The sequence below is a fragment of the Drosophila innubila genome, assembly GCF_004354385.1.
Source record: "Drosophila innubila isolate TH190305 chromosome 3L unlocalized genomic scaffold, UK_Dinn_1.0 0_D_3L, whole genome shotgun sequence".
NCBI classification, from domain to species: domain Eukaryota; kingdom Metazoa; phylum Arthropoda; class Insecta; order Diptera; family Drosophilidae; genus Drosophila; species Drosophila innubila.
The window spans coordinates 11,308,638-11,330,025 of record NW_022995376.1 but is presented as its reverse complement, the minus strand read 5'-3'; the positions used below and the strand labels follow the sequence as shown (position 1 = coordinate 11,330,025).

General features: G+C 37.0%; 2 protein-coding genes across 2 annotated transcripts; one reads left to right on the top strand and one right to left on the bottom strand.

The window, feature by feature from the left end:
* Positions 1-1,771: 1,771 nt before the first annotated feature.
* On the bottom strand, positions 1,772-15,704 carry LOC117787367. Its single transcript, XM_034625877.1, has 5 exons — positions 15,437-15,704; positions 4,666-4,818; positions 3,766-4,596; positions 2,592-3,500; positions 1,772-2,526 (listed from the first exon to the last, which is right to left on the bottom strand). Exons 2-5 carry the CDS (start codon positions 4,745-4,747, stop codon positions 2,156-2,158), a joined length of 2,193 nt encoding a protein of 730 aa, XP_034481768.1. The 5' UTR covers positions 4,748-4,818; positions 15,437-15,704; the 3' UTR covers positions 1,772-2,155.
* A 1,661-nt stretch (positions 15,705-17,365) lies between these two features.
* Positions 17,366-21,120, top strand: LOC117787270 (ras-related and estrogen-regulated growth inhibitor). Its single transcript, XM_034625753.1, has 3 exons — positions 17,366-18,028; positions 20,289-20,419; positions 20,667-21,120. Exons 1-3 carry the CDS (start codon positions 17,941-17,943, stop codon positions 21,069-21,071), a joined length of 624 nt encoding a protein of 207 aa, XP_034481644.1. The 5' UTR covers positions 17,366-17,940; the 3' UTR covers positions 21,072-21,120.
* Positions 21,121-21,388: the final 268 nt, after the last annotated feature.

Here is a 21,388-nt window from a genome sequence, read left to right as displayed (position 1 = left end):
TTCAACGTTATAAATTATAAGTATAGTATACTTAATCTGAGGTGAGTTGTTTATGGAATATGTTTCTCACTATGAGAACAACTAATAACAGTCTTAATGAGTCGAAAATTGAATGTTAAGTTGAAAGTCCCGTCAAGCAATATTTTTAGTAGATCATAGGTTATATTTATACTCTTGTTCCTGCCATAATTATTATTGCTATAATTTATTATGATTACTAGTAAGGCATAGAACAGCTCGAAACAGTTACTAAATCAGTGTTGCCTGTCATCTGTATATCAATAAAGAGCATGCTGTGAAAATAGTCCTTAAATGCAACAACAGAGAATCAAGCATATTTTTATTGAATCATCAAAGTAAGTATCTAGCGAATGGATAAACCTTAACACACACACGAACACACACACACACATGCACACTCAAGTGTTGCTCATAATTGTGTTGCTGTGAAAATATCAATAAAGGAAACTAATGAAATGCGCGCGGTCTTAAGTGGCTTACTGTCACTTCAGCACACAAACAAACACACACATATATACACACACACACACGCACACACACACACACACACAGGCATACTCACTCATACAGCGACAGGGTACTTAGAGTTGCGTGTGGAAGTGTATAATGTCAATGCCCAGACGTCAGACTCCAACTCCTTAAAGTATTCCCCAAAGCAACCCTAAAGTCAACCCAACCCCAAAGCAAGTGCTCCTTCTCTGTGTAACGGTGCATCATAAATTCCGCACTTCTTTCGTAAATAGCCATTTAAGTGTGTTTGTTTACTTTCATTTAACGCTGGCCTTAGACGGCCACATCATGTCCTCTGCTCTCTTTATACCCTGTAACCATAAAGTAAGTCTAAGCTAATACCATTTGAGCCTTATGGAATAGTTTATCCCCAAATCGATAGAAAATCGATAAGCTGATATAATTAGTTTAAGACAGAGCAACCATTTATAATAATATTAAACATACAATTATTTAATTGAATAAGCAGGATATATACTAGTCGACTACTTACAGCTATACTATACATATTTATCAGCTATTAGCAGGCGAATATAAAAGGGTCAAGTGACAATCGTGTGAACTGATGTCCTGTCCGGCTGCCTGTCCGTCGATATGACCATCAAGGAGTGTGGATGTGTGTGTGTGTGTGTGTCTCCCCCTTCAACACTTATTCCCCAACAGGCGAATGCAATTCATAAACTTTAAATGGTCCAAGGAACTAATAAACTTGTCTGAAATAAAAATGGTGCAAGTATAAAATATAAAATTGCAAGCTCATCAGAAAAAAGCTTTTTATTGCTGCTGAACTGTGTCTCGGATAAGTTATGTGAAAACTTCTCAAAAGCTTCAATTGTGAAAGCTTCAGTGTCTTCGCTTAAAGAGTGGAATGTGCTTAAATAACTTGTTAGATGGCGCCACATTCATCTAAAAAATCAAAAAAAGACAGTAATGAAATAAAGACAATTTAAAATTTAAATTTTAAATATTATCTTTTATCGCAATTTTAAAAAGAAAATAATAATTGTGATGATAATCTGATGAGATCCCATTATACTCACGCCCAAAATGCAATTTAAATAAGTGCATAAAAAAAATGTAATGAGCTTTTCGACAGTTGTTGTTTCGCTTAATTTGAAAACATTAAATTATCATTAATTTTATTTTGGTATAATTACATTTCTGTTGTAATATTACATTTATATATGTATGTACGAGTATATGCTTTGTAAAATCACGCAAATGTTTATTTAATTTTGAATTTTTGATGTCTCCATTATGAAACCTCATAAAATAAGAGCGACATGGTGGTGGGAGCGGAGACTGTGTGTGTGGCGGGGGGAAAGTTGCATGCAAGTTTTCATTAATATCATATTTTTTGTTGGGGTCGCAGCTTTCTAACTAATTATTTTGTAGACATAAAATTAATATTACGAACACGCTTAGTTTGCATTAAATAACAAATAAAAGAGATTCTATATTTAAAATGTTGTTCGCACTTTTGCATTCCAGTTGTTCTTAGTGTATACACTTAGCAAAAATAGCCCCGAATTCGGGTAAATAAATGTGCATTGCTTCACATTAAAATTCTTAAAAAGTTTATCTTTATCCGTGCAAAGCAAATAATCGCCTCGTAAGTATTATTTTAATATCTAAACTGTCCCTTCTTCCCCCTCTCATTGTGATAGACCCTCAGAGGTGAATAACTGCCATTCGTATTGCCATTAAGTGATGCTCCAGCTCCAGCTGGAACGCTAGCTCCATTGCTACCAGCTCCATTGCCATTGCTGGTTCCATTATGGCCAAAATTCTGCGAGGCTGATCCCGATATCAACTCCTCCGAGTGCTGTGGCTTGGCGGTGCAGCGAGGGGAGAGTATGAGATTATATATGAAAAAATAGACGAGCGATATGATGCAGGCAATCACGGCCAGCCATTCGTAGGTGCACTTCCAGTCTTCCAGCTTGGGATGCTTCTCCTCTCGTGCCAGGCCAATCAAGGCGCCAATTCCCTTGCCTGAGAGTAGATTAAAAGAATTAAGATTTAAATTATTCTGAGATTCCCCTGATGATTTTACTTACCCAATCCAAAGAAGGCCAGCACAGCGATGGCCTGTCCGGTGGCGGTTAGTTTACGTGGCATGGCATGTCGCATATAGAGAATGATGGTAATCCAGATGACACCAATCACAAGTGGTTCAAGAGTCTCCATGACGATGGTTAACCAATTGGTATCCTTATCACTCAATGCCGTAAAGCGAATGACATAAATGGCAAAGCCGGCAATGAAGATGTTCGAGTGTCCACAGTACTCAATGAACTTGTCCACGTTGAAGAACAACGCCAGAATAAGAATGATGCCTGCGTAGAAGATGACATACGCATCCGTGAATGTCCAGTAAAGGAAACTGTGAATGCTGCTCCAGAAGGTGCCAAACAGAATGGACACCAGGGTGAGTACGACAATCTCGGGACTATATCTACGTATAGCCGACATGGGAACCACCAGCATGCCAGTCTTGGTATGCCACCACCACTCAGGTGGACTGAGTGGCATCTGCGAGGCACAGAGGAGCACCACAGCACCCAGCAAGAAGCAAACAATAAAGATGATCAGGATTGTCAGACCCGCAACATCACTGTGCTGATGATGCAAGAAGAGCATGTCCGAGAAGAATACAATGTAGCCAATGGCACCCCACACATACTGGCGGCACACCTCCCCGCGTCCCTCCGATGTCTCACGCACGGCAATCACAATCGCCGTATTGAGCAAGGTGAGCGATGCCATGGCAAAGATGTCTCCGAGCAGGCGAATTATTGTGTAGCCCGCCAGAATCTCATCCACATTGCCAGTTGTCTGTCTATCAGCGAGCACGGCATCCTCTTCTTTGTAGGGATCCGCAATTTGGCACTCGATGATGGGTTTACAGCTGCTCTTTTCTCGCATATACTCTAATTGCTTTTCGGGAATGTTGCACTTGATGTCCTCTGTGAAGAGACAAGTTGGTTAGACACACAGGATACAACTAGGAGATACCCTGCACGGCAACTCCTGCGAAGCTTAAGTATGAATAAAAAAAAGACTTGATTTTTCTTATTAAATTACTACCGAGCAAAAACTGCTGCATACTTTTGGGTGCTTATATTGCCTTCATGTATAATAACTTTGGTTAGCTATTACTGCTGAACGCAATATACCCTTTTACTTATTTTTAAGTAACGGGCTTAAAAACAATAAATGCTGTACACTTACCAACAGGATACTGACACCAGCCGTCAGTCTCATTGGTTTTGGGCTTATTCAATGCCGCACCCATCACAACATTCATCAGAATGTTGGATGTATCCTGAGTATAGACATGACAGTTCTTCACCAGATCCATCCCATTCTCGTTACGTTCCACGAAACACAAATGCGGTGGCTCCACCATCACTTTATCAGCATGACCTTTCACCTGACGCTTGCTACGAAACATCTCGGAACTAACAGTTTCGACACCAGCACTGTCCGCCGGCAACTCCGACACATCCACTTGGCTTGAGGTTTGTAGCTTTTCCGTAGTCGCACTAGGCACATCGTCCTCGTAATCGAATTCGGAACTCTGCTCGGTAGATGGCAGCACTAAGCTAGCTAAATCTCCCGACCATAATTGATATATATTCTCTTTGAAGTTCAGATTCAAACAGCTGTAGGTGCAATTAGTGAGTTTGATACTTCCCGATCTCCTGTCCCAGGCATTGCAGGTATCATTCGTAGGCAGTTTCTGGAATACGAAGGCTCCATTGTCGTCGCAGCCGAAGCTAACATTTGGTTTCAGAGCCGATTCACGTACCACATTCGGCACAGCAAAGAGAATAGCATAAATCAGGGCCGAGAGCACCAGAAATATAGCAGTTAGAAATCGCAGCGTGCGTCCAAATCCATTTGGATTCTTGGCAGCCAAGCGATCAGCCCAGGGACCGGCTATTAATGGACCCAAAATTGACACAAATGGAGCCACAATGCTGATCGTGCGATATTCTGAGAAATTAAAACCCATTAGAATGGGTTTTATCGAATGCAAAATATGCAATGCCGTGAGACCTGCAATTAAATAAGAGAATTCCGTATATTTCTACATGTTGACCCATCTTAAATATGGCTGCCACTTACCGCTGATCACCAGGAACACCACAACTTTCAGCGAGATCAACGTTTTGTTGATGCGCGGACTGCTGCCGCCTTTCAAACCCATTTTGTCGAGTTAACTATAAATCTACAGTATATATATTCTTCTGGGATTATCTTTTATTCGTTATGAAGAGCCTGAAATAGTTAAAAAATTAAATTAAATCAGTGATAACAATTATTTTCAGCTTGTTGCAAAAATCATAAAGTTAATTGTTACAAAACAAATAAAAAGCCCGCCTAATGTTTATAGACACGGACGAGTTCCCAGGCGATAAAATCGAGTGGTGCATGCAACAACAAGTGCCACAATAGACAACACCACCTTGGTTCGTGTCGTGTTGTTGGTAAGCAATCTGTAAATGTCGCCCAACAAATGTAACCACAGCAAGCCAAACAAAGCAGGGTTAAACTAAGGGAGTAATCGACCAAGTCATACTCTGTAAACAGTTGTGGAGAAAGTTTAAATATTTAAATTTTTTAGCTATTTTCTCAATTTTTTTATTTTGATGCAGTATGAAATAAGAGGTCAAATGGTGATCAATTAGACATTCCGCAAGGAAATCGGTTAACATTTGGCAAAATTATGATACTCTGAAGTTTTGAAAAGGGTGTCAATTTATTTTTACATCACTGGCTTATTATTATATTATTCTTATTATATTATATTTTAAAGCTATTCCTATTCGATATGCCTATCAATGCTAATCAAGCGATGTCAACAGTAAAACCAAATGAAATTCTTTCTACTTCAAATAAGATCTCAATAGCAAGGCGAGAATAGAACAAATTGAGGCAGCACACACACCCATACAATCATACATATGTACGTTTATGTGTATGTATATATCAACATATGTACAATGCCAATGGGGTGTCAAAATAAACAAGTGTCAATGGGCAATAGGCCATTTGCACCGCTGAACTGAAATAAAATATCAGTTTAATTGTACATAATATATGAAAAATATCAAAAGGAATCGCAGCTCAACTAATAAATACCCTGTACTATGATCTAAAGTAACTTATAAGTTATATTTTATAGGGTATTAAAAAAACCAGTTAGAGCAACAGCAGCATCAATTACGTAGTCTAATAAAAAATAGATGGAATTTGTTGCTGTCCCAGGCATAAATTTATATTAGCTGTCAACAATTTTCAATGTTATCGTTAAGCACTTAGTTGTTGAAAAGATAAGAATCAGACTAAACTATAGAGTATAGACCAGTGCGATAAGCTGAGCTCAACTTTAATGTAAATTACTGAATAATAACAGAATGCAACTGAAGATGCAGCTGATGGGATGATGAGGTTGATGGTCTGGTAAGATGCATTGAGGATAAGGTTGATGGACTGCACCCACGTTGTTCTTGTCTGTGGATGCAATTTGCACTCATCTTAAGTGAAGATCTTGATTCATTGTGGAGGAGTTTGACAATAAAAAAGCACCAGCGAAATGGAAAGTGAGAGACGTCACAGATTGTGGCACTTTTCCAAGCTGCGGCGCAGAACTTAAACAAGATTTGTGGATTTACGTATAACACGACATAAACGGGTACTCGTATTCGTATTCGTATTCGTATTGTGTTTAACAGGCAGGCGGTCAGACAGTGCTCAAACCGGTTGTTAAAGCTGCCAGTCAGTAATTACATCACCACAACGAATCAGTAGACCTAAAAGAACTGACAGTGGGAAGACTCTGACTCTGAATCTGAATCTGAATACGCCCCTCTCTCTCGATCTTCAATTGTGGCAGATAATGTGGCCAGGGGCAGAGACAGAAACACAAACAGATTATGGGCTACAAAAGACATCTGTAACATTTCAAAAGATTCTACACAACAGAATGCCAACATCTTTCAATCAGTTCAGTATAACAATCTATTCCAAGGGTAATCTGCAAGTTGCTTTGCACCTCATAAAACAAATGGACTTTTAAGTGTGTGTAGAAGTCTTAAAGACTGAACTAATTGTAAACAGTGAGCATGTTGATCATGTTTACAATTGGCACGCCTCCCATCTGATAAGAATGCCGAAGAACCTTGACAATCAGCAATTGCAGCCGGCTTTAAATCAGCCTTTGAATATTAAACATTCTAAAAAGAGCTAATAAATCATATAAGTTACAAACGTATACGACTAGCAGATACTTTGTTAGGAAAATTTAGTATTTATAGGAAATAAGTGAATAGATTTTAAAGTGGTGATGAATGAGAAGCATTTACTGCTTGAATCTGAGATTTATTAACCTTTATGTAGTTGGTTAGTTTTTATATATTTTGCTTTGTTTACAGGGTATATTTAAAGTTTAGCTATAAACTAATAAATTGATGACGCATCGCTCACAAACACGCATTCAAATTTGATTTAAGCTCTATACACAGCCATAAAACACTTTAATACACTGAACAAAAAACTCTTATAAGGTATAGTGCTTGTTTTGCTATCTTAAAAAATAAAATGTAATTAAATGATAAGACTAAAATCAACCTCTGTTTAAACAGAGCTTATGTTGATTCTATTGGAAATATTACTTAACAAACAACTTAAGCTGGTTACTAAACATCTTTTCACACCTCTGTGGGCAGAGACACACACACTCACACACACAATTAAACTACGACAGTAATTGCAGTCGGCGGCAGTTGCAACGTTTATTGTTGTTGTTTCTCTGGGCTGCGCCAACGTCGTATACTATGTGGGTCAATTGCTTTTTTGGGGCTTGCCACCAGACAGCGCGGCGCATGAAAAGTCAACGTTTAATTATGCGTAACATGTCAACGGAAATCAATGGAAAAGTCACCACAAAAAACAATACCAACTAGTATTGACTTTAATCTATAAATGAATAAATAAATCAAGTCTTTTTCTCCCATTTACTAACATATGAATAAAATCACATCTTTGATTTATAGCACAACATATAAACCATATAAATATTCTGTTAATTTCAGAGCAGTTGCTTAACAAACACAGTAATTATGAATAGCATACTAAAGGGTACTCCCTATTCCATCACTTTTAATTAGATCATCCTCATTTATTTGCAAATTCGCTGAAGCGTAGACTAAAACAACAAAATGCTAATTTCATGTTAAGTACACAAACTAATTCAACAAAAAAATATTCTACTTTATTCTCTGATTCGCTTTGTTTACCCGTCTGACATTTTGACGGCAATCTTTGACATTTAAATGGGCGCCGCGCTTCCTCAAGGAAAGATCTTTACGACTGGATAAACAGCTGGCAAATGCAAAATATAATTTTGAATTACGCAAAATAATATCGATTTATCTCCAGTTTTCGATTCTTTTGGATTCCGATGAACTGATGAACGTGTCACATTCATTGACTGTTTATTTCTTTGCCCATTTTTCTTGGCACGCCCCATAAAGTGGTACGCTTAATTGGGATTTGGGACTGAAGGCAGCGACCGCGTTTTGTTCATTGTTTATTTATCCGTTCAGCACGTAGTATTATTTTGAACTACGTATTTGAATAGCATATTTTAATGCATTCAACAGCTGCCCACAAAATCAAACGATCCATAGCCGTAACAGTTATAAATACCTAGCGTAGAGATGGGCGTCAACTTTCGTGACACGTTAAAAAATTAATGAATAAATATTTATATTATTTTACTTTCTTAAATTGATCGATTTTCTGTTACATTTGAATTATATATTTGTAGAAATGTAAACTTTATGTAAAAAATAAATTTTCTTAAATTTATTTTCATCTCTAACATATCGCAATAACTATGGGTTATTATTGAATGAGACTTTCTGAGGTGTGTGTGAATGAGTGTGTGTCTGTCGCCCACCGTGCAGCTAATGATCCCAGCCAAAACTTGGCTAGTTTATGAAGCCCGTTTCCGTTGAGGTTTATGAATGATTTTTGCATTGTGCAATAATTTATAACACCTAAAAAAACACCGATACACCGATACACTCATCACTAAGCATGACTACAATGTCAAGAGAGGCTATAAACAAATGAGTTACGAGTGAGTTTTATGTTTATGATTCAATTGCTATTCAAATGCGATGACAACCTTTAGATATCTTTAATCAACGCCAGTGCTTAAGCAGCTTGTTTTGTATATATATTCCAAAGGAATGTTATCCGCACACACTTTGTGGAAATTAAGAAACAACTATTAACCAATTTTTCCTAAATTTAAATAATGTATTTCGAAACACGCCTTTTGGGAGTTCCCTGAATATATTTCTTCGTTCTACTTTGTGACTGTGAAGAGACTGCCTTAAGTCAAATGCGGCATTCTTTATGTTATATTTGTGTATATCAAGGAAAAAAACTAGACCCTGACAGGGCACACGCAATCCCAGTCCGGCAATTCCCCCTCACTGAATCACCTACACATACGTGTATACATACTATATATACAATAGTTTATACTATAAACTGCAGTTCTTGGTTGGGGTTGCGATTCGTGTTTCGTGTTTGTTGCCGGCTAATTAATTAGGAATGACCATAAATTGGGTCAAACAACAAAAACCATGACAAGTGCATGGAAAATGGGTGGGAAATGCGAGAAATTAAAAATATTGCGGCGTGCTGCTTTTATTATTTCTTGTCTGTCATACGGTTGAAAATTTTATTTCGGTGAAGATATATTCAGAACAGCGAAATTTGTTACCAAATTGTCACAGTCCAAAATAAAAACTAGATTTGCAGCTCAAATTGTTTATGTTCTTTAAATAAATTAAATTTAAATAAAACAACATAAATTTCTAATCTTCTTAATTTTAAAACGTTAATTAATATTACATAATTCGTAAACCTAATATTACATAACTTGTAAAATAATGTATAGATTGGATCATAAAATTAAAAGTTATTCAAAAGATTTGAGTATCTCCTAGTCTCAACAAATCTGTTCTTAATTTTAATTTTTTTGGGTCACAAATCAGCCTAAAAATGTGTAAACAAATTGTGTTAAAACTATTTGTTTGCATTTGCGGCAAGCAGTGTTTGGGTCAGTGATCAGCATGCCACTTGTTGCATTTCCATTCAATTTGCCTATTTATTTGTTTATCTAGGCTTTGGTCAGGCATCAGCAGCAACATGAAAACAACAGCATACAACATGTATGTGTATTATATATATATATATATTTTTAATTTACATTGGCCTGCCATCGTCAGTGGCAAGCTCCATTAAACTGTCCGAAATTTATTTCAGCCTCAATTTGTTGGTGGCATGACCCCCTAGATGACGCAGCTAGTTAGCTATGTGGATCAATGCGTCGATGACATCATTTTTGGACAGCCTCAGCCGGCGACGCATGTGACGTAAGGTTTTGTTTTTGTTTTTGGGGGGGATCTATATTTACAGCAAAAACACAGACGACAAAATGGGCGAAAGTGGATCTTGAGAGGCCCAATTTTTAGCAGAGTTGTCTTATTTTTAGATCTATGTCAAAATATTATAACTCTTTCAAAATTTTTGTGGAATAAAAATTAAAATATTTTACAATTTATGTATCACTTAATCTGCATACGATAATGGAAAACCTACATACATATCAAAAATGAAATTCGCTGAATACATTGAGAAAATATATATGTTTTTGGAAATTTTACTGTAAAAGTATAAATAAAAGTTATGCATTTTTTCCCCCTTTTTTTACCTATTCAGTAAATACAGGGTACAAATTCTAACCTGTTTTTTCATATTAAATACAACTTCCAACTATGTATACATTTAGTACTGCCAACTATGAAGTCAGAGTTATGATATCACTGTGGCTTGTGTGTTGACTCAATCATTAAGAAATTTGCATATAACCTGGCTGTTGCATGGCCTTGTGGCATGTCGAAAGTGCCTAAATGCAACTTGATAGATATCAACAGAAGCTTCAAGCGATTGCGACATTCTCTCGCACTGTTATCGTAACTAATTGAAATGTAATTGTTCAATTGCGCATTAATTACATATTTTATTAATTGCCTACGGCCAAAAATAGCATGAAATTGAGCACCAAAAATTGTGAATCGACGCCATAAAAGTAACTCGAGGAGAAGTTGAGTTAATAGAAATCGCGGGGGCCCAAAGATAAACTTAGCTGTTAGCCATGAGAGAGAGCCAAATGGCAGAGACACGACCACTGAGCCAAAGTCAATGATTTTGTCGATGAGGCAAGTCACGCATTGCAATCATTTCCTAAAAAACTTGATTACAAGTACAGCGACAACAACAGCAATGACAACTGCAGCAACAACAACCATAAGACATAAAACATAAGACATAAGACATGCGACAAATGCAATTCTTATGTGCTCGTCTAACCGGCCCCCAAGAGCGTTGGTAAACTGAAACTTGAAATGCGCCACAAGAACACAAAAGGAGTCAGTTTGAGATACAAAGATACAGAGATACATTTGTAGCTACAAAGTTAGCTTTGACGTTGACTGTCACTCACAGCAAATAAACAGGAAATTGTTAACTCGAATGCAACTCTGTGATGTTCTCAATAATTCACAAGTCTTTCGACTTCAGTTCGAGTCTTGCAGATTAAAGACATGGTTGGCATTGGCATTGAGTCTGGTTGGCGCCTTGACTTTAGTTGGATAAAATTAAACATGCAAGCATTAAATTAATGTCTCTGTCTTGTCTGCCTGTTTGACATTGAATTGACCAACAGACAATGTAATGCTGGGAGACCCTCCACATCAAAACAGAATCCAGAAAAGTTTGCCCCAATTTCCAAACAACAACAACAGAACAAAATAAACAAATAGCTGTCGTATAAGAGAGAGATCCGCACTATTAAACAAAGTATCTATAGATATTTGTGTATCTGTAGCTATATCTGTAGTAGCTGTAGTTGTACTTATTTTCTCTGTTTTGCCTCTGTTGCAGTCACAGCATCTGAGTCATCAAATTCTTCAGCATGAGGCTGTGACACAAATACTACAACAATAATAAATGACACCCCAGCAAAATAATGTATTACCACACTGACGACATTGAGGATTTGAGATGTTATCTTTTAAATTACAGAGAAATTGTATAGCTAGATTTCTTTATAATCACAACAATCGTAATAAGCTCCATTAACAACATGCAAACCCTAAGACCCTAAGACCCTATGTAAAATCTATGCCATTTGCTTTGCTCATTATCATTATGTTTATATCTTTATTATTTCTTCGTTCGCTATTCTTTATTTATTTACTCATTTCTTTTTTGGGACCGGCTGCTGTTTAATTGGCCGTCGTCTTTTGTATGGAAACATTTGCAGCACATTTTTTGAATCGCAAACAGATGTGAAGACAGACGAGCTCATAATACGAATAATAATAATAACTATAAGCATATCTGAGACTCTGAATAACATCAGTGAATCTAGTGTATCGAGTGAATATCCGACATGATTTTAATGTCTAATGTTAGCCACAGAGGTTGCCCCGTTGAGGTTATAAACGACCCAAATAGGCTGAATGAGCTGAATGATGTCATATGTTGCGGATACACTCCAACGCTTTGCGTTTTCGTCTTTGTGATTTAAATTTCATTTTTATCTTTTTACATTTTTTATATATTTTTTTTTACTTTCTGTTCATTTCATGTTAAGTCTGCGCTTCAATTCCCTACCCTCTAGCCCTCGCAGCCCTATCGGTTGGCCTGTCTGTGTGTGGGTCTCGGCCATTGTTTGCCATTAGAATGTCTTGTGTCTGCCGGTTTAAGCTCCAAAAGTTGTTTGTCTGGTTTTTTGCGAGAAGATATTTCAGCTACCTTTTCAAACTTCAAACTCTGCTGGCGAATTCAAGTTCAAACACCAAACAGAAAAAATATGACAAATATAGACGAAGTTAAAATACCCTTACTGACTATATCAGATTTTTTACTATTCCATCCTAAATCTGTTATGTCCCATTTAAGGGTATACAATTCCTGCAGAAACCTTTTTCTAACGTATTGAAGGTGTCTTTAAGTTTTTTGCTAGATTCTTAGATTGGGGTGGTTGCTTGAATCTAAGGGTGGTTTCTGACACGCACTGCCTACAGGGTGGTTTCTATTTTCTAGTAGCAAACATTTCTTTGCTTTTCTGCCATGGCATGTTTAGATTTTTTGTATGTTGATGGCACGCCTGGCAAACGAGTATTTTAATGCCAATCTTCTGTTATTGCTCGGGGAGCAGAGGCCCAATAAAAAGGGGTGGCTCTTAAGCTGTTCCACATTCGTTTCTGTAGCGGCATTTGTTATCACCTTTTTTGGGTTAAGCTAGAAAAATTGCTCAATTCTTTACTGGAAATTTTGGAAATAGAAAGAGAATTTGGAATTTCTCTATTAATCAGAATTAAGACTATTATTAATAATATTATTGGTTAACTCCAACCCTCGTTGACATATTAAAGAGCTCTAAAAATTTAAATACCGGAGAAAACTCAACAGACCTACATTTTTTTTTAACATACAGCATTACAAATAACTATAAAAGGGCAGTCAGAGAGTCGCCTTACTTGGTGTTGGAAACTATGTCATTCACGTTCATATGCAGAAGAGGTAGAAGTTGAAGCACTTAATGCAAGAATGTTGTGACGGTACATGGAAGTCGACGTCATCGGCAGAAAATAAAAGCGACATAAAAAATGTCTATTTTTGCAAAAATGTTTAGTCTTATTGATTTCCAAAATTTACTGTTAACTTTACATCAAAGGGTATACAGTCACAAGCATACCCATTGTTAAGTCTAGCTTTAAGAAGTATCTGAGACTGACTGAGAGAGCAATGGAGTTACTGATGATTATTAACAATATAGCAAAATTATATTTTTAATAAATGCCCAGATCGATTTTTTTGATTCCTTACATGTACCTGCTCTTTTTACAAGTACAGGGTATATGTGTACTAAATTCTTTGGCCTTCCTTAAGTTGCGTCAGGGTGCCATTAGTTGGCGACTTGCGGGTTCTGTTCCCACGCATCGTTTAATAATTCCCTAGCGTTTGTCTGCAATTAGTAACCAAGGTTTCTCTCTTTCCACCTCCATTTTATCCCTCCCTACACTATCTCCTGCCGTTGCACCCCCCGCTTCGTTATCCTTGCGACAATTCTGTTGCGTTATTGCGCGCTTGGCTAATTAAATTACTCGGGCGAATGGTGTGGAAAAAGTTAAAAGAGAGGACAATGCATTTGAGCACCGGGTGCACTGCGGAGAGGGTGTCCCAGAACACGGAGCTTGGTAGTAATGCATTAAGTGATTTTTCTATGGAATATGTCGCCAGACAGTCGCCGCGGAAAATGCATTTTCAGTGCGTAAGCCCGAAAAGTGACAGCAACACTTAACTCGCAACTTTGTATATATGTTTGTAGATGGATATGTAGCTAGAACCATATATATATCCATTGATTTTTATATCCTGTAGTTAAATGGGTCATAAGAGGTGTTCAGGTGTGTAAAAGTTTGTATGAATATTTAATTGAGTTAGGTTTATTCATTAACTACTGTTAAATCTTGAGAAACTAGTGATCCTTTTAGAATTTATTTAAATAATTTAATTTCATTTGAGAGTTTAAAATGTTTGAAAAATAAAAGCAGATTATTCAACAAATAATTTTTTTATAGAGTATCTGCTAGTCGAGCATTATATTCCCTATCCTTTTTATTGGTTTGTTGACGTGATGATTTCATTTTTTTTGTTCTTTCATACGTTGTTCTCATTCGTGTTCTAGTTTTGCTTCATGTTTGTCTTGAATATCCTTCAACCGAATGCAACATGCGAATGGGGTGGTTCAGTTCCTGCCTCCGTTGCTGTAACTGTCTGTGTCCCTAACCCAAGCTGAAAAGAGTTCGGAGTCAATGTCAATACATTGATGATGTCGTCTTTTGTTTGACTTGTCTTTTTAGCTACAGTTTTCGTTGTGCTTTTGGCAAGTCACACAATTTTTTCGCTTTTAATTTCATTCGAAATGACCGCAAAGACAGCCAAAGTATGACATCACAACTTTTGAGTGGGCTTTATTGTGTCAGAATATGTTTATAAACGAGTGTTGATCTCAGACACTATAAGAGTTAGATACACCAGGCTTAAATAAAAGAAACACTTGTCAGTCATGTACTTAACGTAGATCAAACTTTAGATATTAAAAACTTTCAGTTATACGTTATAATTGTTTATTTTACACTGAAATGCAATTTAATTTAAATTAAGCATTGTCGAAATTTAATCAGTTTTTGCACGACATTTCAGCTTTTATTTAATTTACATTTAAATTAAAAATATTAAGTCATGTTTCTGAAATTAAGTCTTCTGTCACTGTATACGCATTAATTTTGCTCACACTGTTTAATCGATTATTACGCTTATTATAATTTAAAAATCCGTTGGTAATAAGTATATTATTGCTATTTATACTATCCAAATTAGATTATTTATGGACACACGCTATAAGATTCCAAGCATTATATTTAAATTGTCGCAACAAATGCGTATTTTTATTATTTTCATTTTATTGTATTTTGTTTTTCAACACAAATATATATATTTTGAATTCAACACTGAAGAAGAAGATGATGTAGCAACAACTACAACAACAATAATGTGAACAGCAAAAGCAAACACCGCAAAGCTAAACGCGCAGTGTTCAGTCTTGTTTTCTATATGTAAAAACTACAAAAATAAATTTCGAAAAACCAAAAAGAAACAATACTAGCCAAAACACAAATTAAACCAGAAACTAAAACAATAACAACAACAACAAGAGTAATAAACAACAACAACAACACACCGCAAAGCTCGCGTCGCGCGGCGGTTTCAAAATCGTTTTTTTGTTTTTTTGGTATTTGTCGTTTTTATTTGAATTCTTTTTGGCGGCAGCTGCCAACAATGAGAAGCCAAAACGTTGCCTCTGTCGTTTCGTGGGCGACTTTCGTACCGTTAAACGTGCCGCGTGCGCTCCCAACGCTTCGCCGTTCGAGTGAAAACTAAACGAAGCGCTCGAGCAGCCAAGCAGAAGCAAGCAAATGTCACTGGCACCACCAAACAAGCCACCACAACCACCAGAGCACCAGAGCAGCAGAGCAGCCGAGTAGCAGAGCCACCAGCTGTTCGGTTTCGTTCTTCGGTCTGCTGCCACTGCTCACATTGCTGGGCGCCAATTTGACTTGATTTGCCAACAACAAATATTGCCAGTATAAGAGTCTTATAAGCAGTTGGCAATGCGGAAATTGATCACAATTCTGTTGCATGCTTTTAGGCGGCAGTGGTAAAATCAAAAAATGTAGCGAATTTAAGGGTGCACAGTCTTATAATTCTATCAGACTCACCTTTAAATATTATAAAATAGCACATTTTACACATTTTCCTATCTTTTCGCTAGGCTCTACTAAGATAATCTTTCAGTAAACAAGTAAGAAAGTAACTGACAATAATAACTGATGACAAAAGTGATGCGTTTCCACTTAAGTCACACTGTCGCACAGTGGTATGATTACAGCTGGCATTGCAAACAGTTATCATATGAATTGTTACGGTTTCCACAGCAAGTGCAAAGATTTTCCGGCAAGCGAAATGTGTTGACCGTTTGTCTGTCTAGAATTTCAACCCTTAGCCAAAAGAGTCGCAGACACACCCCCGCAAGGACCCTGAGTTTTGGAAATGGAAATGGAAATAAACATAAACTCACGTGCAGCTTGCATGTTGTTGAGGGTGTATTTTGTCTGTTATTGTATGAATGTATATGGAATATGATTGATATGCTTCAACGCAATTTCCCTAATTAAGTAAAACGCGTAACTAAAAGACCTTTAAAAGGTTATTTAATAGTGTTTATTTTAGGGGGATTGTTTGCATTCGAATCAGTGGAGTTGACCCCGAAATTGATAGTCGAACAAACAAAAAACAAACATTTTTCGTTTAATTTAAATACATTTGAATTTTGTTTGTGTTGTTAAAATTAAATAAAAAGACGTGTAGAATTTTATTTATTATTTAAATATTATTATTTTATAATTGAACAATAATATAGGATATTAAATAGTTAAGATAGTTATGGCTATGATATCTTACAATATATTTTACTAATTATCTTAATCTTGTTGTTAATGTAATAAGTTTTAATTATAGTATGACAGAGGCCTAAAGTAGAAGGCTTACTACTTATTTCAATGTCAATTTTATGGTCTTTTTGCTTCTATTTCCTATCCGAAACAGTTGCATTGCCGCAGCTGCTTTCTAAAATCAAGGAAAGTGATCATTAAATTTAATTCAGATCAACTTTTAGCTGCGATTTATGGCTGATTCACTATAAGTTAAGTGATGACTCCGGAATGGGACAACTTTTGGCTTTAATGTGCAGCAGTCAAATGTATCAATCAGCGGGAATGATGGCAGCTATTTTGGATCTACTCGATTAGCCTTTGGCTCTAGGCGAGGGCACAACTTTAACCCTTTGGTAGGGCATGTGATAGATTCGGACAATTGGCTGTGTGGTTGGCTGGGTGGATGAGTGGTTGGGTGGATGGTTGCTTCGTGTCGTTCTCTATCTGGCAGCTATTTTTGGATAGCGCTCGGACTCTCGCTCGCTCCGCTCATTCGCAAAAAGCAGAAGACGCAACACGGCGGGACCCGATCGGTGCGATCGGTGCTGTGTGGGGATCCGTTCCGTTCGGTTCCGTTCGGTTCGGTTCCGGCGTAGCACAGATTTTGCTTTAGTACAAATTCGTAAGTCGTACAAATCGCTAGCAGTTACGGCCGGTTAGTGGCAAAAAGACAATTTATCAGACAGACAACGAGATCAGCTGAAAAATACTGTTTGTTAAAATAAATAAATAATTGTAGAAGAATTTTGTTCATGACCACATGGAAAAGTGCACCGTGCGTTTCAGCTACACGTATCCATAATATACAAATATAAATACAAAAAAAAAAACACATTAACCAACAAGAAAAAAGTATCTCAAAAATATATATTTTGAAGAATATATCTGAAAGTCATTAGGGTAATAAATGAAAGTTCGGGTATCTGTGGGATGAAATAGAAATTCTAGACTCTCTGCTGTAATTGTAGGCCTAAGCGTTATTCTTGGCGTTTGTTGTGATCAAACCAAATGGCGCATAATTTCAACGTGAAATAGACAAAAACAACAAACGGATATATAGGTATTGCCGTGGCCAAAAAACCCAGATACATAATAAATATATAGATAAAGCCATAGCTATAGATATAGTACATAGATATAGAGCAGTTCCCACCGATTAACACAGTAAACTGTTCTATTGCAAAACCGCAAGATGACGACGCGAGGCATACGGCGTAAAAAGTCAACATTGACGGAGCTGAAAATCGCCGTTATCGGCTCGCCCAGTGTTGGAAAGAGCGGTAAGCATTAAATTAAATTGTTTATGTAGTCCAGAAGGGCCGTTACAAATACATAAGTACGAATAGATACAATACAAGCAACTAGAACGCCGAGCAACAGCAAATTAGTTGAGCAATCGCCGATTCGTATATATTTAGAATGTTGTTTGTTTTGTTTATAAAGTGGCAACATACATATACATATACACTACATATGTATATATGTGTTTGAATCTCTTTGTAGCTAGCATGCCGCTAAGTGTGCACGTCTATGTATTTGTATATCTATGTCGATCTTCAGCACTATATGTATCTGTATCTGTTGTCTGTTGTCTGTTGTCTGTTGTCTGATGCCTTTGAGTAGCTCGCTCTTTGGCATTGTAATCGTTCCTCACCGTTTGATTTGACAAGCGTGCAACCTAGGGTATACACTAATTTATGAAACACATCCCGACACCCTCGATATAAATATTTTGGGGGGATCCCGATGTTGCATATTTTATACTTAGCGCAAATTGATGTTCCCTGTCAGCCATCACGTACAACGACCCTCGGCCCCCAAAACTTTAATTTGTAACATTTTGTAGGCCCAAATGACTTTAGTCGATGCTTAATTATGTCGTAATACCTGCGAGTATGTCTCCATCACACAATCAGAGCAGTTCCGCTCCAACAATACAAAAAAACGTCTCGAGGTGGCGACTGACAAATGTCATGATCTCTGTGTAGATTTAAGAGTGAAAGAAAAGAAAGGGGAACAATCCAATGATCATCTAATTTAAATAGCACCTTAAACTACATCTCTGAGTTGCAATATTCCCTAGAATGTCTTTTACTGTAGATAAGCTACGTCAGTAGTCTTCACGCTCCTCTTTCTGGTGTTGCAAGATATCAGCTGACCGAGATTATAACTCAGCTATTTGCACTTCACACTTCTTTCATGTCATTCTCATTTTTAATCAGCAATGCGAATCTACTCACGAACTACTTAGCTTATCTTAAATACTTAATCTTTGTTGTGCATTTTTCCAGTTCGTTTTTAGTACATTTCGTATCTAAACTTTTCTGCATGCATGTTATTCTTGTCCGCAAATGCAAATTCTATAAAATTTTACTTTAGTATAACTATTCTATAATGACCATAATAATAACAAATATTGTATATTTTCAATTCGCTCCGTTTAAATAAACAATTATTAAAGTCCATAAACATTGAGTTTATTTTAAGCAAGTTTGACTGTCTTTTTATTAAAAACATAATTTGAATAAGAATTTAAAAAATCTTTTAGTTAAATACTTTCGCAAGAAATGTCTGCAGAACTTGCAAAACTCACAAATCAAATGAAGCATTCATAATCGTACGAATATCTATCTGCATATGTATGAGATATTTGTTGATATAAATACATAGTAGATCATTCAACCACAGTGCCGGCGATATGGCACAATTATTTAATGCCACATAAGATCCGAGTCTTGGTGGCATGCGTGTGGGGCAATTAAAACGCCCACAAGGCGAAATCCGCATCATGGACATGGAGGCAGACGATGCGGATGCGGACGTGAGCACGATTAATGCCCAGAGAAGCTATCGTCGCCAGCCTTCGTCGTAATTTTAACAAAAATTTCAATTTTGACCTCGTAAAATTTATATTAAAAAAGAAAAAACATTAAAAACATTGCAGATAACATAAATTAAACCAAAGTGAAATGTGCGGCTGCTAGAAAAATAAATGATCGAAATAGAAAAATGGAAAAATGTCAATAAAAAATGAAAACAAAAACAAGTTGGCCAAGAGAAACCACCCGACAGTCGGCAGACCAAATAAAACATTATCCTTTCGGTCAGGACTCAAGCCAGGTCAGACCTGACAGCACTTGCCATGCAAATGACCAGAAGCTCGAGACATACCCCCCAAAGAAGCAGTCCCTCTCCACCTCTCTGATGCCTACACGGTTGTTTTGTTTGCTAGAAACACGCAATGGTTTAAATGTGCTGTTGTTGTTGTTGTTGCTTTTAGCTGAGTTTATTAACCCCGCAAAAGGCGCTGCGTCGCTGTGTAGTTTCACCTGCCTCAGGAGGCCGCATTTGTGATGTGTCGTAGGAGTTTGCAGCTTAAGTGCTGACCCAATACGAGCTTACAGAAGTCCGAGTATTGTTCCGGGGGTTGTTGCCCCTGCCCCGGAGGCCGTTTCCTCGATTTACACCTGAAACGGACTGATAGAGGCAGGAAATTAAATTCATGTTACGCAAATGATCTATTAATTAATTTAATTGCAGCCTTAATTGTGCGTTTCTTAACAAAGCGTTACATCGGCGAATATGATCATCAGACTGAGAATCGTTACAAGCACGAGGCCATGGTCGATGGGGAACCGGTGCTATTCGAAATACTGGACACATGCCCCAAGGTAAACATAAAATAATGTATTCGAACACAATTTTAAAATTAACTAACTTTACAATTTTTTAGTATAAAAAATAAATTTTCCTTCAATTGTTGTCTATAAAACTCTGTTTTTATTATAAAAACTTGATACTTAACTTGTTATTATATGAATTAACAAATTTTCTTGCTTTGAAATTTTAATATGCTTTATTTAAGTTCGAAATAATGTTTTTATTTTATTTAAAATATTAACTAAATCTTTTCGACAGGCTGATGATGAATTTCCCAATGCAGCCGAGCTAATCCAATGGGCCGATGGCTTGCTGCTTGTCTACTCCATAACTGATCGTCGCAGCTTCAATTATATACGTCGTGCCAAGTCCGATTTACAGTCGGATACACCCGTCCAACTGTGTGCCAATAAAGTGGATATGGTACATCTCCGTCAAGTTAGTCGCGATGAAGGCGAAATTCTGGCCAAAGACTTTGAGTGCAAGTTCAGTGAGGTCTCCGCAGCGGATCACGTGGATCAAGTGGCCGAGGTATTCAACGAGCTCTGCAAGGAAGTGCTCGCCTGCAAGCGCAAGTCCAAGCAGAGTCTCCTCGAACGCATGCTCGGCGGTACCAGACCCTACAGCAGAGGAAAGAGCGACAGCAACTTGCCAAAAGACTGAAATCTCATATATTATGTTAAAATAAACCATTTTTTAAAGCATACCAAAATGTTAATGTATTAATACGTAAACTAAAATTGCTCTCTATGTAGAGTACGGTCACAAACTATTAATACTTTAATACGTTTGTTTTTTCTTACTGCAAGTAAATTGAATATTGTTTTTTTATTTTACTTGCATATAAACTGGTTTGCACTGTATGCTAGTTTCATAGCAACCAGATTTTTATTAATCTTACTAAGCTTTCTGTACAGCATTTCATTGCAATGAACAATAGATGGCGCTTTATATTAAGCTATTTCTGTTCATCATTTATT

What these genes read in the sequence shown, in the direction of transcription:
- LOC117787367 (XM_034625877.1), bottom strand. Translation starts at nt 4,747, where the DNA reads ATGGGTTTGAAAGGCGGCAGCAGTCCGCGCATCAACAAAACGTTGATC. An exon ending in GGTGTTCCTGGTGATCAGCG is followed by an intron (nt 4,597 to 4,665) that starts GTAAGTGGCAGC and finishes ATTTAATTGCAG; the next exon opens with GTCTCACGGCATTGCATATT. An exon ending in GCTGGCCTTCTTTGGATTGG is followed by an intron (nt 2,527 to 2,591) that starts GTAAGTAAAATC and finishes ATCTACTCTCAG; the next exon opens with GCAAGGGAATTGGCGCCTTG.
- LOC117787270 (XM_034625753.1), top strand. Translation starts at nt 17,941, where the DNA reads ATGACGACGCGAGGCATACGGCGTAAAAAGTCAACATTGACGGAGCTG. An exon ending in GCCCAGTGTTGGAAAGAGCG is followed by an intron (nt 18,029 to 20,288) that starts GTAAGCATTAAA and finishes ATTTAATTGCAG; the next exon opens with CCTTAATTGTGCGTTTCTTA. An exon ending in TACTGGACACATGCCCCAAG is followed by an intron (nt 20,420 to 20,666) that starts GTAAACATAAAA and finishes TCTTTTCGACAG; the next exon opens with GCTGATGATGAATTTCCCAA.